This window comes from Octopus bimaculoides, chromosome 3 (genome assembly GCF_001194135.2).
Source record: "Octopus bimaculoides isolate UCB-OBI-ISO-001 chromosome 3, ASM119413v2, whole genome shotgun sequence".
Classification (NCBI taxonomy): Eukaryota; Metazoa; Mollusca; class Cephalopoda; order Octopoda; family Octopodidae; genus Octopus; species Octopus bimaculoides.
Window position 1 is genome coordinate 136,794,496 of NC_068983.1, and position 19,631 is coordinate 136,814,126.

At 36.2% G+C, this 19,631-nt stretch overlaps 1 protein-coding gene across 1 annotated transcript in view; it reads left to right on the forward strand.

Moving 5' to 3' along the window:
* The window catches only part of LOC106872359 (muscle calcium channel subunit alpha-1-like), a 434,563-nt gene that overhangs the window by 395,932 nt on the left and 19,000 nt on the right, over nt 1-19,631 (forward strand). Inside the window, 2 exon segments of the mRNA XM_052966564.1 lie at nt 3,035-3,140; nt 6,759-6,803. Of these exon segments, the coding sequence (XP_052822524.1) occupies nt 3,035-3,140; nt 6,759-6,803 (151 nt within the window).

The following is a 19,631-nucleotide window of genomic DNA, read 5'->3' on the forward strand; positions in this document are numbered from 1 at the left end:
GAAACTGGATTCTCAAGGTGGTCATTAAGCTCTGCAGTAATTTTAGGAGCTTTACTTTTGTGATCCTTTCTAACAATTCACATAAGAGTCTGACAGTCCCTATCTGAAAGTTTTGGTTTTCTTCCGGAGTTTTGTTTCAACGAGGAGGTTTTTCCCTCTTTCTCAAAGACTGTCATTACTTTTGAGACAGTACTTCTTGATACACCAAACATTTCAGCTGTTTTCATTATGCTAGCATCTGCCATATGAGCACCAACAATTTGACCTCTTTGAAAGTCTGATATAGCTGTCATTTTAATGAATTTTAATTACCTTTTTTCTGATGATATCTGAAAAGAAACAGCAATTTTATCAAAACCTATTAAGCAACACTAATAATAAATCAAAAAACATAAAGGTAAACAAGCTTTTGACGGTTTTATAGATATTTCAAAATTACGATGCTATAATGCTAGGTGTTTCCATTATTTTGTCCAGCCCCTGTATGTATGTATATATATAAATTGACTACATCCTCGCCAGGAAAAGGGAAAGATAGCTGCTAAATTGACTACATCTTCACCAGGAAAAGGGAAAGATGGCTACTTATAAATGCCAAAACTTTCCCAGGCGAAGAATGTATCCCACAACATAGACTAGTAGTTAGTGACTTCAGGATCAGGGCTAAGTGGTTGCCCAGAGGACGACCAGCATGGAAGAAAAGGGTCTGGAAGCTTAAAGATCTTGCAAATGGACAGAGATTTAGAGACTTATTACTCGAAGCTTTTGACAAAATAGAAGGGGATATAGCTTCACACGATGTAGAAGACAACTGGAGGTTTCTACAAGACAACCTGCTGAGGGCCACTGACCATATCTGTGGATGGTGCAAAGTCCCTTCTCATCCCAAGGTAACATGGTGGTGGAACAATGTTGTTGACAGGATCATTAGGGAAAAGAACCAGGCTTGGAAGGACTGGAAGAACAGTGGTAGCAGGGAATTGTATCAGACTGCCAGAAGGGAAGCTAAGCAACAGGTTTATTTAGTGAGAGGGGAAGCAGATAAGAAAAAATTTGCCAATATTCTGCACAGTGAATACCAAAGACTTGAAGTATTTCGTGTTGCATTAGGAAAGGTATCCAGCCATAAAGACCATGCCAAAACAGATAGTGAAGTTTGGTGCAATCCTCTGGTTTTCCAGCCCATGTCAAACCATTCAACACATGCCAGCAAAGCAAGGAGGACAGATGTTCAATGATGATAATAATGAAATCTTAAATGTTTTAATTAATTCTGAAATTTGGGAATTAAGAGTCAACAATTCATACAAAATGCTTGTGAAACTTAGGAGAGATATTTTATACACCTTGCTGCAAGACTGCATTTGCATTATGTCTATTAAATTAAAAATGATCTTAGTTTGATAAGCTAATTACCAATGGTGGTTCATAAGTATTAAAGGGAGAGAGCTAAATATTATTATAGTGTAAATTTGATATCATCCTATAAAATATACTCCTTACTTTTGAATTACAGTAAACTTTATTAGTAAATTAAAAGTAAGTGAACAATTTTCAATACTTCAGATCCCCTCTGAGCAAAAATAGCAGCTCCAATAAAGAAATCAAAGGCAAGACCTAGTCTGGCCTCATCTGTCATGACAAAGCTAAACATCATATGATGAAGTAATTCCATCAGTTTTCCTATGGAGCTCAAACTGGACAAGTACTTGGTGATTTTTATTTTTCTATTCAGGTATTTAAACTAAAGTTCTTCAAAAGGTGTTATGCTTCTTGTACACTGCTCTAGACAAAAAGCTTTGACAAGCAGTAAACCACCAAGTAGGTTGGATACAGCAGTGGTACAAATACTTGTTTTGCCTTGCAGCAGTGGTACAAATACTTGTCTTACCTCAACTCCTTGTAAAAAAACAAATTTTCTAGGCACACAATGAATTTAGAGAAGAGGCAAACAAAGAAAATCCTGGTCAACAATATCACGGACTACACAGGTCTCGGCATCACAGCCTTTTTTTGTGTGATTGAGGACTGAGTTTCTAATTTCTTTTGTTTTAGCTTTGTCAAAAGGAAGGTATAGTTCTAAGCCTTTCAAGACTGATGAAATCAATACAATTGTAGTCAGTGTAGGAATGAGGGAATTAACACTCAGGGAAGAAAGATGCATGTAAAAGGGATTTGTGCAAGGTCTGCTGTGTATAACATGGTGGGCTGGATAAGAGAGGAAAGTATACATATCAAGTGGCATTAGTGGAGCAGCTAAGCAATTAATTGATTGAAGAAAGTAGAGACTATTGCAGAATTAATAGGATAAGCAGAAAGAGAAAATAGTTATTTGTAACTAGCAGGTCTAACTGTCAATGAACATGAAGTGTTACAAGCATATTTAATAAATTATAGTAAAATAGGTACAAGCTTGGCTGAGTATTTAAGAAGCTTGCTTCCAAACCATGTGGTCTTAGTTTCAGTCCCACTGCACAGTATCTTGGGCAAGTGTCTTGTACTATGGCTCTGGGCCAACCAAAGCCCTGTGAGTGGACTTGGTAGGCAGAAACTGGTAAAGGCATGTTGCATGTGTGTGTGTGTGTGTGTGTGTCCTTGTCTTGAGATCACATGATGGTTGTAAATGAGCATCACCATCATACAAATGATATTTGTTTCCGGACTTCTGTGAAAAATATGTCTGACCATGGGAAATATCTCGCTTAGCAACAGGTGAAGGTTGGTGAGAGGAATAACATCTGGGTGTAGAAAATTTGCATCCACAAATTCCATCTGACCCATGCAAGCATGGAAAAGTGGAAATTAAATGATGATGCTGGTGATGAGGTAAATTATGATGAGTAGTTTCTAATAATAGGTTATGGATTTCAAGTAAATAGATTCACTAACTTATTAACTCATAACTTTTGGACACATATAGAACACCTGTTACTTCTGAAAAATATATTACTGTACCTTGGACTACTCAGTCAGACCAAACAAATGATCTAATTATTTCGTCTTTTTTCTTTCTTCTTTCTTTTTTCTCACCCAGGCTATGGCTGTAGCTGGAGTCCCTCCTGGAACTAAATATATGTCAACTGATCCACGAGATCAATCTATACCTGCAGCTAATCAAAAATACCCCTACCTCAGTCCAGGTATATTCACTTTTTTTTTCCTAATGTTCTGTATATTATCCAAAGTGCGGATCTTTTACTAAAATATATTTTTTATTATTTTATAATTCAACTTTGCTCATAATAAATATTCTACTACTACATGCAGTATTATTTTGGTAATGAAGATTTTGTTAACCAGTTGAGCTTCTAAAACTTTGTTTTATTTCATAATATAATTGGATTGAAAGAACTAGAACTCTTTCGTTAAACATTTATTAATAACAAATTTTCAAGTTATCTTACTTGAAAAATGCTGCTTTTCAATTTCTCTGCATTTTGGTTTTAACTTATTTTTCTTCTTACTTATTCTTAATAAATGTTTTTTCTGAATCGTTTTTAATCTAATATCTGTCTTCTCAATAGATTTTTTATATATATACAAACTAAAGGAGACTGAATTAACATAAGTATGGCCTTTATAAAATCTCCAAAAGTAAACACACCTTTCAGTTATTCATAATTGTAACAAGAGTACATGGTTTAATAAAACCCTATCTTCTATCCTTTATATTATATTACTCATAATAAAATATACATGTATACTTGCCATATATCTGCTGCACTCTCTTCAAATCATTTGAAGATGAAATTAAACTGGATTTGATAGCTATTTATTTACATTAGTGCTGTAGCCTTTTTTTTATATTATCCCAGTCTCTAAAGCACAGCATAAACACAAAGTTATTTTGATTATGATTTATTAGAATAGTTTTTTATATTACCTTTTCTTATTAAAATTTTAAATAAAATTCCCTTCCAAATAACGACCCACTTAACATTCATAAAACTGATTTACGAATTTTCTGAAATTCTGTCTTCTCACGAGGATCTGCATTTATGCTTGTAATTTAAATTGAAGCACATGTGCTTATATTAATACATATAATATGTAACTATGCCTATGAAAAGTATTCCTTTACCTGGTCAATGAGTGTCTGAGTTAAAGTATTTTGCCCTCTTGTACATTGTGCACCTCTGTTGTGAACAGTATGTTTGAATGTACAACTCTAATGCATTAAGACATTTGGTTTTGTCTTTGTATCACTCCATCTCTCCTCTATACCACAACTCAATAATATTAACTGATCTTTTAGGTCTGACATTTCAACTATTCTTACCAAGCTTATGTAATTGTCAATATAACAACTACTACATGTTTCAGCTGTGTTTCGTCAAACTGATCTCTGATTTTGTTGCTTCATTAAAACTGTCTTAATTATTTGTTCATTAAAGGAAAAAATGGACCTCAGATATAAATGACTACATTTTCTCAAATGTTTTCTCATTTTATCCAATTATTAATTATGGTGTTAAGAGTCCCTCCTAAATTATCTTTGGTAGTATAAATCTTCAAGTAAGAGAAATTAATTCACATAAAACTTTAAAATATTTATTTGCATTGATAAAATAATATTTTTAAGTAACTGTTTTCATATTATCTTAAATAAATCTCATATTAGTTGAGTTTATTGGGAATGTTATCACAAACCCCACCTCCATATGATCGACCCTATATTATATTAATTTTTAAGTAATGTTTAAGATGTTTGATATTATGTAGGCACTTTTATGTTTTATTTACTATCAGCTTTAACTTATTTTCATTATATCTCTTCTTTGTACCAAACATCAACCACATTATTCTTCTCCAACCTCTTGGATTTTGTTCCAAGCATTACAACAGCCTTCCCATGTTTTCTGCAATAAATTCTTCACTGAACTTCCCTTATGCATACATACCATAATTCAAAAATGAGAAAATCAAATATAAGAATGAGAGATAATAAATTTATGATAAGGATTCAATAAATAATTGTAGATTTCTTAGAGGTTCATTATCAAATTCTGACCAAACCTAAAGGTTGTTCGTGCTTTAAACTTGATATCTCTATGCTCCTTCACCAAAAAATATAGCTTTCTCATTCTTGCATTTCTTTCTCAGCATCCATTTACTCCCATTTCCAAATGACCTTTACTACATTTTGTTTTTTTCACTAACCACTGAAAGTGAAATATTGCATAACAGGCTTTTAAATATTTCATTTCTTAATCAACATCAGTAGGTGATTAACTCCATTGATGCCAGCAGGGAGAAGGCCTAAAAGTTGAGATGCTCACCTCTTGTGAGAGAATTAGCAATATAACTGAATTGAAATTGCAACAAGTAGTAAAACAAAACAGGATCACACAAAGCATACCTTCTGTTTTCTAATGCTTAGGACTTTGGAACATTTGTTAAAGAACTTTCCCTAACATTTGAACCTACATTCATAGGCATCTCTGACTAATACCTATATATATATATATATATATCTTTCCACTAGAAATAAACTTCCAACAATGAAAATCTGAATCAAATTTTTGCTAGCCCCAAACCTGGACACAAATTATACCCACACTCTCTCTCTCTCTCTCTCTCTCTCTCTCTCTCTCTCTCTCTCTCTCTCTCTCTCTCTCTCTCTATCTATCTATCTATCTATCTATCTCTCTCTCCCTCTCTCTAACTAACTATCTATCTATCTATCTATACTTTATTCTCACCATTACTGCTTAAATTTATATGTTTGTTTATATTTTCAAAGAAAAAAAACCATTTGTATTTTACATCTTTCCAAAATACAGTTTTGTTTTTTTAGAGAGTTCAAAAGCTTTCATCCATTGATGACCTTGCATTGGTACACTCTGTACCTTACATAACCAAGTCTTCATCAATCACAAAAGGCTAGATTTTCTCTTAAAGATCTAAATGTACTTCGGCATTCACTAGCTATTAATAAAAAAAGCCATGCACTAGAATATTATTTTACATATGGATCAGGGCAACTTCTGAACATATATATATATATTCATATATTGATATTCTGGGTTGTATTCAAAAAGAAACCCATCCTGCTGATATATAAACTTTGATCCACTAAATAATCTACACACCAATCAGAAAGTTGTGACCTTGTCACCTCTCTTCATAATAGTGAAGTAAGGACCATCATATTTCATATAGAAATAAAGAAATTTTAATTAATTAAAATTACTGTGCCAGGTCAATAACTGCAACGTGAAAGAAAGAAACCCAAAATTTTAATTAGTCTGAAATAAATAATGAACTCAATGGGGAGTGAGTTTGATTATTCCTGTCCTTTTTATATGCATTGCTTCTCATCTCCCAGTCACCATACTAAATTTTATTCTTTCAACATGCTTGCAATCCCCTGAAACCGTCTACCTGTCCAAACTTCCTTCTCTTCTCTAATCACAGTTCTGAAACACTTTATAACAAGTATAAACTACATTAATGTTATCCTTTTATCCATGTTCTCACTAGTCTAGAAGGATTATAAGGGGTATATAAAATGCAGAGGAACTACCTCTCTCTCTCTCTCTCTCAAACATAAATAACCAACTTTAAAAACATCCTATGTATGTTTAATTTTGGGAAGGTGATATTGGGGCTAGGGAGAATATACCCCTTTTTTTTAATCTGGATTCCATTTTTTCTTTTAATTCTCATTGTCTTGTTTGAATCCTTTGTGAAATGTATTTATTTGTCACCTCCTTGTGTGCTTCACTAAATGAGAGAATCTTTTTGTGCACATATAGGTCATAGATTTATGTTCTTTAAGAAAAGATGGAAAAGACCAAGAGGTGGGTTTTCAAAAGTGCAACGTTTGTGCTTGAAGGCTTGCTTGTTTGTTTTGTTTCTTTTAGTTTTTCTTCTATCTGGTTCAATATTTAGCTTATTTTACTGCCACATCTTCATCTGCTACTTTTGTTTTAGAGATACTTTCCTTTTATCTTTCATGAATAGTCACTGATATTTTGCATGACCTCTCTTTCTCTCTCTCTATCTCTCTCTCTCTGTGTCTATCTATCTATCTCTTTCCCCCTATATACATATAAATAATACATAAGCGTGTACATATGTGTGGCTATACACACAAATACACAAAATGCACATTCTTGTAATCCAGATTGAGTCCTTTCCATTCTGAATGTAACCACAAACTGAACAATATAAATTCAGAATTCAGGCAACTTGCATGATCTTTTGTAGGTGACTTTGTAGTTGTAGGATTGTTCTCCATAGTTATCTCATGTTAATAAGTATTTTATGGAATCAATAAATGCGACTATCTTCAGTATGTGTATGTGTTTTCAAGTTCAGATCCACTACATGGTACCTTGGGCAAGTATTTTTTTCTATAGCCACGGGCTGATCAAAGCCTTTTGAGTGGATGTAGTAGCTAAAAGAAGCCTGTTATGTGTATGTGTGTGTGTGTGTGTGTGTGTGTGTATTTATATAGGTGGAGGATGAGAGTCTCTTTGTCTTGATAAAAAACAATAGCTGTAAATAAGTGTTACCATCCTACAAGTAATGTCATTTATTTCCAATCTTCCATGTTCTGGAAAATATTCCCTTGCCTGGAAAAGAAATGAGACTTGACAAAAGGATTCTGTCCAACCCATACAAGCATGTAAATGTGGATGTTAAAATGATGATGATGTGTGTATGTATGTGCACACACATATATATATATATAACATGCATACATAGATACATATAGATGTACACATACGCACAGACATATGTGTCTGTGTTTGCAGGTATTTAAATAGTAACTATACTGAAGTTATATATTTAAACTGCAATATTAGGAAAATTGTGAGGAGCAAATTACTAATAATACACCATGTACATACAAAAAAACGATAATATCTTCACTTTCATAAAATGTTTATATCAGTTACATTCAGTAGACGTTTATTATTATTGTTATTGAGTGAGGGAGCAGTGCATGCCATCAAAGTGACTCTGGGGTACAATTATACAAAGCCCAATATAGCCATCATTACTACCCGTCTGATAAAGGTACACCAGGCACTTGCATCACAACCACATGTACGCAACATGGTGACCTTATATCAAGATAAATAGCGCATGACCTTGCAAGTGGGGCCCAGTTAGAATTTTTTCAGGTTAAGCAGCCCATCCCGCTCAAAAGGTCCCTGAATAAGATTTGTTTAAGGATGATGAACAAAACACCCATGTTTCCAGAGGTGAATTATTCAAACCCCAAAGAATTCCTCTCAACACATGGTTATGATGCTCCCCACCCACTACTTCAGCTCGTGATCAGAGATGCACATAACATCATCTATTAAGGGACATGCTCAACTGGTTAAGGTCAAGCAACTGACAAGCAAATCTGTGGTATTATTATTATTATTTTGATGCCTGTCTCCTCCATTTATTCATCTATTACATTTACTTTTCTACTACACTTATACACCCGTAGAGTTGTAAGAAATTATAAGAATGTTCAGAGAAAGAGCCATAATGAATTGTATATGATTTTTCCTATACTTCTCATATGCTAAAAAAATATATTCCTTCCAATCTTATTGGTACAATAATTTAATAGTAATGAAAGAGCACATGATTTTGGCTTGTAGTTAAAATTACAGCACTAATTCTATAAAAGATTAATAAAAAGTAAGGTGCACATAATGCATTTTAAGGATGCCAATTAGGTAATTTGTGTTGTAGAAAATATATAGAAAATGTACAGTCTTATGTTTGTGTTTTTGGAAGTCAATTCAGCAACATATTGTAGAAAGTGTTCATGTATATCTTATTCATAAATTAATATGTGTACAAGTAAATAATTGTCAGCAGAAAACAGAAAAAATTCTGCAATTCTACATCTGATCCCATACTATTATGGTCTTCAATATTTCTAGACATCTAAATATGTGTGTGTGTTATTCATGTATGAAGGACTAGGGAAAATATTGACTGTTGCAAACATGAAAAAGTGGACATTAAAATGATGATATGTGTACATATTGAGAAAACTTACTGTTTTCCAGTCTTTTGAGAATTTGTTTCAGTTATTATCAGTGATTTATACAAGTCTTGTTTCATGTTTATTCATTGGAATTTGAAAACTACACTAAACAATACTCTGAGTTTCACACCTAATCTTTGTCCAAAGATCACAAGTACTAAACTCAGAGTAACAGTAAAGTTTTTTAGCTTACAATATATATATGTGTGTATTGATTAATAGTCTTCAGGTATAGTCTCACTAATTAGTTACATGACAACTCCCAGAAGTATTAAAATTCCAAAGGGATCTTAATGCAATCCTGTATACTCACATGGCAATATAGCTCGAAGTCTTCATGTGCAGCTTCTTCCTTTCATGTAAAATATAATGTAAGGAAAATTATTAATAACTAGTCTATTTAATTATTTCCCTTACACTAGTAGAATTGCAAAATACATGGAATATTAATACTTATAATTGACATTTATAAATTTTACCAGTAATTTAATAGTTGTTTAGCATAGAACTAGGTAGGTGATCTCAAAAGAGGGTATGAAACGGTTATATTGGGGTGATACAGGAAGTTCTATAATAGTTGTAATAGTTTATATTACTAGAAGATTTCTTGGAAGGCATGGCTACATTTAAAAGTTTGTAGAATGTAGATTATAGGTGAATTAACACATTTATTATTCCTCTCCAAATATAACAAATCTGGTGGTGTGATGGGTTTCTAAAATTTTAATAATTACCTATCAAAATGGTGACATCTGCCTAAAAATTCAAATAATGTGCTTAAATATTTAGATGAAGCATTGATACTATTCAATTTGGTTATCTTTTCTGCCCCACAAAGCTGACATTATCTCAGTTTTTCTATTTTATTTGATTGTTGATATTCTCCTTTTGCCATCATATTTAATTAGACAAAGCTGTTATTTTCTCATGTCAGTGATGGAAGCAGTGTGGTTAGCATATCACTATTTGAACTTGATTTCTACCATTCCTATGTTGTTACCAATTATTTGCTTCCAATTATACATTTGAGTTGGTAGAGATGATTTCATTTCTACTTCATATGGAAACTGACTTCTACAATATTACCTAAAATTATTCTAAGCTCCAAAATGGCAACAATGTAAATGCTGATACTAAACACAAATTTAAGCTTAGATTTAACAGCAAACTGGAAATACTATCTAAATGCAATGCTTTAATCACCATGAAGGACCATTAAAGTAAGTTTACAGCCAACTCTAAATGTAGATTAATAAACCACCAAATCAGAAACAGGACTCATCAGTAAGAAAATATTTATACATAACATTAGCATTTGGAAATCCTCTAACCTTGCCTATTGAAGTAACACCTACTAGGTTATCTCTTGACTCAAAAATATACAAGGTTCACTCTGTTTGATATCCTCAGTTTTACTCTTTGATACCAGATACCCAAGACTTACTCACCAAGGTGCTCCACTATGCTATGTACTCCTATAAGTGACAGAGACTTAGAGGTCACATTCCATACTACAAAAAATTTGTTCTTTGGCGAAAAACTTGGTTCAAAAAGTCACACCTAGAGGGTAATATTAATGTGAGTATAGGCTCAGTCAATAACATAGGCATCTATTATCTCACTAGACTATATGTTGTGAATGTTTTTAAAACATTCACCTCCACTAGTTTTTGTCTAAATATGGATGACACTCTAGCCATCTCTAATGGATACATATTAGATAGGTTGAGAAAAGACATTATAGAGATGTTTAGATCCCTAACCTTAGACACTAACCTTAAAGTAATTTTCTAGGCATCACTCTAGACCTTAGTACTGATTCTTTTAAACCTTTTAGGAAGCAAAATAAGAAACTCACGTTACCATAGGATCCTGTCAACTCCCACTGCCTAGTGTTCAAAAAATTGTAATAAGTGTGAACAGAAGAATCTTTAATCTGTCATCAAAGAACTATTCAACTGGACAGTACCATAGTATAATGAGGCCCATGAGTTTTGTAGCGAATGCGGGAGATTAGAAGTAAGACACCTACTTTCTCTTTGTTGACGCAGACCTGTCGGGTGGTAATGTACCCTTCCACGTGGCCTGTCCTGAAACGCTAAAAATAGCGGCTGCTATCCCTCACCTTGTCGAAGCACTGACACATCCTGCACTCATGGCTTCCCTGATCGGAAAGGGTGCATTCGTCCCCCCACCTGTGTGCATGTCACCTGTGTGCCCATCCTCTTCTGGTCAGCTCCCCGGCTGCTGATATCATCCCACACGCCACCCTGATCTTAAAGATCACTTCCCCCTTACTCCACATCGAAGTCCACCATCCAACCAGGTGGGCGCCTTACGCGTCGAGATCTCCTCAAGCTAGGTACCTCATTCTCCTCCTCTCCACAATCGTCATCCGATGAAGCAACAATCCTGCAAAGGTCAAAATGTGATGCGACATTCCATCCATGGAGACGTTGTTTCTGGAATTGACCGCTGTCACCGTTCCTCTGCTCCATTGAGATGTACAGCGCACCATCAGTGGCTTAACCCAAACTTCCTCCCCTATTTTCACGCAGGTGGGTTTCTTCTCTTCTTTGTGGCACTCCGGCACTTTACTGGGCTGCCTCTATTCGTATTTAAATACTGCTCTGTGTGGCACAGATTCTTCAGCTTGTCCGGATCGGGGAGACATGTTATACCAGAAAACTGCTTCCAGCGATGAAATGTGCCCTCTTTCCACCATGACCTTGATTGTCCAATGATACCTCTCTACAATTCCGTTACCGTTCGGCCTATACGTTGCTCTGAACAAGCAACGCACTTTCCACCAGTCGAGCATATCCCTCAACACTTCCGAATGAAACACCGCCCCTTGTCCATTAGCAGTTCTTCCACAGGACCCCTCTCTGAAAATATCCTGTTCAAAATCTTCGCAATCTCGTCAGCAATGCTCATCCTCAACTCCCTCCAAATGGCTATCCAGCCCAGCCTGCAGTCGACCATGGAGAGATACATTCCCTGACAGTAGTGTGTCACATTCGCAGCTAGTCTCTTCCAGTTGTGCTCCACTGAAAGATTTCCTTACTCATGCCCACATGGAGCAGGGTCAATGGACTGACACCTGTCACAGCTCCCGACCACTTTCCAGATGCTTCTCCTAGTGACGTCAGCATCAATCATCTTCATGAGATACAGGGTCCTATCCACCCCCAAGTGATGCATAGCATGTAGTCTCTTCAGTTCGGAGTCATCCAACCGACACACCGCAGCTATCCCCTTCTTTGCCTCCTCCAACCACGCCCTTTTCACCCTGGTCAGTGCATCTGCCCTGTTTCTCTCCGAAGGCACAAAAACCACGTTCAGCTTCAGTCTGAACTCAGCAATCAGCTTTCATAGAACTCCTAGGCGGCACTTCACCAACATCTCCACGACACCTTTCGTCCAAACTCTCCTCTCAACAGTGATCACTGATCCTACCCAGCCGAGCACAGTGGCCAAATCCATCCGGATTTCAATTGAGCACAGCCCCCATTTCAAAGCCAAGTTCATCCCCTTCAGCACTGCGTCTAATTCGGCAACATTGATGTGGTTAAAGTCGTCTACTTTCCAAAGCCAGGCTGTGTCCTCCACCTCAGCGCCTTCGATCTCCAACACAACCCCTGTCACTATACTGCTAGTATCACACCAAACTGTCCCGCATTCTCTCTTGGGCACATACCAGTTCCTACTGACCTGGTCTTCCACTCTCATCCTCTCTAGGATTTCCCGCATCATTGCCACTGTCTCCTCTCCTACCTTGTTACCCCAACTCTTCCCCCTCTGCTCGTCTCTTGGTGTAACTGCATGCTTTGCGTAGCCATCAAGCGATAGGGTAGTGACCAACCAACTTCCCACACACCGAGAACAGCTCTATCCTGCTGACGCTGGAACTCAGCTCTGGGATTTCATTTCTTCTCCGGAACACCAACTCACCCCAGCGCAGCTTCAGCCCCAGTGCAGCTCCCCACTGCCATCAACTCCAGTGGCTTCACAATCAGCCCGAACTTCTCCACATGTCTCACTAGCAGCACTACCTCTTCCAGGCATTTTATATAGGCCTCTGTGTTGAGTCTGAGGCCTTGTGGGAAGATGAACAGAGGCACAATGCCACCATGATTTTCGGAGCAGAATTCAGTCTGAAACCCAGCCTGGTTAAACAGTATGTCCGGCCCTTGTACCGCACCAGCTGATATTGCCACAGTTTGGCACTCACACGGAGCTGCAAATATGCCAACTTCAAGTCGACAATCATCGCTGCCTTGGTCAACTGTCTCCACACACATAACATCTCGCTGCAAACGTCTGTCACCTCACCTCCTGTGCGGCATGGTATATGGTCATTCAATTCTCTAAAGTCTAGCACCAGTCTGACTTTTCCCTTCGTCGGCTGCACCACCGCCATCAGAGGTAGCACTCTGCTTGCCATCTCCTCCTTCCACAGGATAAGGACTCCTTCCTTGATCCATCTCTCTACCTCATCTTCGAACTCGACCCTGGCATGACCTTTTAGGGTACGCTGGTAGCAGCTCACCCTGTTCTTCAGCATCGGGGGCTTCAAAGCAGTTGTAAAATATTCCAATTGCAGCAATATGCTAACGTCTAAATTTTAAAAACCTATACCATTTTGCAAATAGTCAATTTGATGTCATGAATTAGTAACAATTTTGATTAATTCAAGTAAATAATCGATTGATGTAATAAACTGTATGTGGGAGGAGGGCCTTTTCAACAAAATAACTACATGTGATGGATCATGTTCTGGATTTTAAATGTCTGAGCAACTGCTTGAGAAAACCAACCTAGGATAGATTAGCATTCTATTCAGATTGTAGTAATATGCCTTCCATCTTCTTAGAACAGTTTAAAATCATGATAAACTCCAATTCTATGAACCCTGAAATGGGCTGGGTTTATAATATTTAAATTTTTTTGTCACTGAAACTTGACTGTTTCATTCTTTTTCACTAGTGAACATATGTATTGTTAAAGTTATTTGTGATGTGTGTATGCCATTTTCCATGATAGAATGGCACTGGTCAATATGGACACTTAAATGCTATGCTTCATTTAAATTATGTGCTGTTATAACAGGAATCACTTCTACAACTCACTATTTCCTCCAATTTTACTCAACTTGGACTGCTATTCCTTGTTAGAGGTATAGGTCTACACTACTCTCATTTTTATAACCTCTCTCTTCAACTCCCTTCTCTGTAATCTTTGATTTCCTTGCCCCCCCTCTCTCTCTCCAATGATATTATAAAGGAATACCGTCTTTTTAAATAAGTCAATTATCATATACATTGTTATGAAATATCAATTTGTAAATTATTTTAGTCTGTACACTCTTAAGTTTGGTTTAATCTATACAGACTAAAAGAACCTACGAGTGTATAGATTACCAATTTAAGAAATATGAGTTCAGTTGAAAGTTAAATCAGATCATGAATATAGCTTCAGTTCAGAAGAGTAGTCTCCTAAGTCATAAGTCTTTATACCATTAGGTTACCAGTCAGGTACTTCACTCTGACCTGTAAATCTTCAGGTCTCCTACCCTTGTTGCATGTATTAATTAATAATAGTAGATGTCAGCATCTATATTTACATAGAGCTGTTTCAGTGTACTATAATGCATGTGTTAGTTATAGCTATTGTATAGTAGTATGTTAGCACATAGTAGTTAAATCAGAAGTTGTTACTTATCATTATTTTTGTCTAAATGTCATCATTATCTGCTACTACTATTACAACAACAAAATTATTGAAGACTGATATATGTAAGTATTCATATGTATAGCTATATAGCTTGATCTTATATAGATCTCTGCCATATATAGTTGTATGGGTTTTTTCTTACAAAAGCATGTTGAAGAGTAAAGACTTTCAAACAAATGCATGTCCTTTGGTTTGGGTTTTTATGTGTTTAGGCTTTAGCAGATGAGTATTTCTTTAGCCATTTATCATTATTGATAAAATATAAAAGATTTTGTAGGTGCCAATAAATCTGATTGCCATAACTCTGACATTTCTGACAGAGGTCAACTGAAAGATTTGTATCCAAAAAGTTACTTTTTATTTGAGCCTCTCTTTCTCTCTCTGTCTGTCTGTCTCTCTCTCTCTCTCTCTCTCTCTTAGTTTTTCTTCTGATATGGACACAGGACCATTCAGGGAATTGTGTCCATATCCCTAAAATGTCAGACTTATTTATTTTGCATGGCTACCAAACTTATTGACATCTATAAACCCTTTTGAATTTTATTACTATTCTGGCCATCTTAGACCTTCATCGGTTTCTTAGATTCCAGCTTTTACCATCATCTTTAGTTTATGTTTAGTCAAGTCATTCCTTTATTTCAGCACTTACAACAACAACCATAGTTATGTGAGAGCTGCTGAGTAGCAAGCATCTCTATTAAGGCTGCAGCCTTTCTTCTCAATTCTCTCTCAGTGTGTGTGTGTGTGTCCTGAGTGTCTGACAAAATACATTTTGTTTTACCTGGAGGCACATCAGGGACTAAATTATAAGGTGAAAACAGAAACATGCAGAAATTTAGACAAAAGGGCAGAAAGATAAGTTATGTTAGTTGGTACAAGATGTTGGGTATATAGGGAGGGTATGTGGAAGTGTCATGGTTGTGCTGCTGCTGATGATGTAATGGTATTGTGTTGGTACTGGATATGTTAATGGTGGTGATGATGGTGTCAATAATGCAGAAGATAATAAAAAAAGGCAGTGATGGTGTTAAGGTGGTTGGTAGTGGATGATGAAGAGGGATTGATATGAAGTAATGATGATAATGATGGTGGTAGAAGTAGGAGTGGTGATCAATGCTTAAACAAAGTTGGATGATGATCATAAAGTAAAGAGTGGTGGTTGTGGTGCTAATTCAAGATGGTGGTGAAGAAAATGGTAGATGTAGATCCAATAGCGATGGTGTTAAGTGTGGTGAATGTAGACAGTGGTCATATAGGTGATTGTAGGAAGGTGGCAAACTGGCAGAATTGTTTGCATACTGAGCAAAGTGCTTAACAGCACTTCATCTGTCTTTATGTTCTGGGTTCAAATTCTTCCCAGGTTGACTTTGCCTTTTCACCCTTTCAGGGTCAATAAAATAAGTATCAGTTGAGCACTGAGGCTGATGTAATTAACTTACCGCCTGTACCAAAATTGCTAGCCTTGTGCCAAAATTTGAAACCAATATAAGTGATTGCGGTGTTTGAGCTAATGGAAATGATGGTGCATATGAAGTAGATGGTGATAGTGATGATGATGTCAATACTGATAGAAATGATAGTGGAAATAGGGTAGTGGTGGTGGTGATGTAAACAATGCTGGAGATAGTAATGGTAATGATGCTCCTGATGCTACATCTATGGTGATTGATGGTGAAGAGAGAAGTGGGTATGTAATGAAATGGTGGTGGTGGTGGTGGATGTGATAAGGATGATTGGAGATTGTGCCTTTTGTCACTGCCTTTGCCACTTGCAGAACCACCACTATCACCTACTTCACTATCATAATCTACTTTGGCACAATCTCATTTCTATCTCCATCACTCTCATCCACACCACCTTCATCATTGGGTCATGAAATTCCACTTCATTACCATACCCGATTGTACCTTCTTCATTCTCTATAATCATAGACACTTCATCAGCACCATCAGTACTTTAACTATCTCCAACATCATTTTTCTAATGCCATCACCAGAACATACAATGAAACCAACATTCCAACATACAGCAACACAAAGATGGAAGCAAAGAAACTAACCACTCTCCTAAAAATAGATTATGTGGACCATCATGTATGGACTTTCCATATATTACTTTTTTAAGGACCACAAATACAATTTTCTATCTAATCCTAAATACAGGCTAATTAACCCTTCTGAGAGTGAGATAGGCATTGTCAGTATACTCTTGATGTTATCAATTTTGATACCAGAAGGACAACTGGATTGATATAGCAGGAATACTGTGCTGCTGTCATCAACTTGTGCTGTGGTATTGTAGTTCAGCTTGTAGGTTCACTTTGTCAAGATATTTATTCTGAATACTTCAGAAAATAATGTACTCTCACAGCTTAACCCTATACAATGGCCTGGCAATCGCAAGTAATGTGAGCAGCCACACTCTGAAGGAATTCAGGAAGAATTTTATAAGCATCTCCAAAAAGCTCAACCTGAGATAACTGTTACTGCCAATTTAACTAAATATTATCCTAGACTTCAAGATAGGTACTATCCCTGCAGAAAACATGTTTATAGATTTTCTGTAGGGATAGTATTTGTCTATCCTGAAGTCTAAGTTTACATGCTGAGGAACTCCAACCCCACCAGCTCTAATAAGAAACTTAGTCACAGGTATCGATAGAAAAATCTTCAATTTTTCAGCATACCCTATTATAATGAGACATAAGCAAAGAGTGGGCTCACTGATAATTTAGAGTATATTAAGGATGTCCCACTGCAGAAACTAAAGATAGTTAGAAAGAGAAGTCTAATCTGGCTCAATTCTCTATTCAACCTAGATGTAACAACTAATATAGCTAAAAGCTTCCAGTTCCTAATTAGACAGTATTTCTCAAATATCCATAAGTTTTATAATGTCTTTATTGCCCATAACATTAAGATTAGCTATTCATACTAAGATAATATTACTTCTAATTTTTCACACTACAACAGAAACAAACATAGACCTACCAAGACTCCACCCCATACTCCAGCTTATAACTGCCAATATCATACTAACAATTCACTAGAATAATTTTTAACTTTCAAAGTTGTGGTATACAGAGCTACCCTCACATCATCCAATGGCATCACAAGACACTACATAGACCTAACAGTCAATGATGTGAAGCAAGATTTACACAATATATGCACCCCTTCAGGTGCAAGGAGAGAGAAAACTCCACTCTCTTGTCCAGCTTCATCTGGAGACTCTTGGACCCAACATTACATGGAGCATCCTTCTTACCAACCCCCTCCTTACTGACCTAGCGTTGTATTTTTCAATTTTGCCTCTGTATTGTTGTCACTAAAGATATACCTTGTTAATAAACTTCTAACCATTAGTCACTGGTATCCTGGAAAGACCACCTTAACCTTAGCTGGCCCATCTACAGTATCAGGATAAACAATCCCTACTTAATCATACAAAGACTATTACACTTCTACATAGCATCATCATGGCCTACCAGTAACTAACTTCAGATCCATGCATGACACACCATTAGATACCTAACCTGACACCATAGAACACAAGTTCAATTCCTATTTGGAGGAATGGAAACTGTATTGTGAAATCCTTCTGATTATAAACAACCAGACACCACTAAACTATCTCTCCAACCACATGGGAACATAAATAAAATTACTTGTTATTGTTTTTTAATCTATTAATGTGACTTGAACTGACCAATTGAGGCCATAACAAACATCCTCTGTTGGAAACCTTGCTTTTGATCACATACTTCTAATTATGTAGACCAGTCATGGACAAACTGCAGGCTGCATGCAGCTCATGGGACTTTCTGAATGACACACCAACAAAAGATAACTTTGATTTTTTTTTTTTGCATGTGTGTCCTGCTTGATGACAAGCCATGTCTCATGCATCCCACTAATCAAAAAAGGTTGCCCATACCTGATGTAGACACTTATCTGCTCATACAAAAATTTCAGTAACGTGGGGTTGAGTCAACCTGTTAATAAATACTTTTCATTGCCACGACATCTGTTGAGATTCATTTGTTTGCTCATTTACCTTGAATTTGGTAGACAGAAACTGAAGGAAGCACATTGTAAATTTATATGCATATATCTGTATGTCTTTGTGTTTATGTTTGTCCCCCACCACCACTTGACAACTGATGTTGGTTTGTTTTTCATGCCTATAACTTAGTAGTTCAGCAAAAAAGTTTGATAGAAGTACCAGACATTTTTAAATGAGTACTGGGGTCAATTTATTTGACTAAAAAAAAAAACATTCAAGGTAGTGTCCCCAGCACGATGGCCACAGTCCAATGACTGAAACAAGTAAAACATAAAAGATGTGTGTGTGTGTGTGCTTGCATGTATACACATACATATATGTCACATGCATGCACACATACACACACACGCACACATACACGCGTGCATGTGCACATACACACACACACACACACACGCACACACACACAGAGTAATATCAATTAATGAATGACAAAAGGACAAGAGTTACATAATCACTTTCATGACCTTTAGAAACATTGCCCTCAAAGCTGAATGCTTGAGCAACAAACTATAGTTTCCTCAATGTGATTGAAATAAAGTGTCTGTTTGTTGCAGAAAGCATCTGAATACATAGAGTTGATTACATTCAGAACAATATGTAATATAATACAGGTTGGCGAGTGAAAAACTCCACCTGGAGACTAATACCTATATATATATATATATATATATATATATATAATCATAAATATATAGGGATTGACAGTAACCTGCTTCTCCAACATACTGAGAATTCAGAAATAGCAGTCAAAGAACTACTGATTTCAAAACTACAAATTATTACTCCAGATTGATAGCGATAGTAATAATTTGTAGTTTTG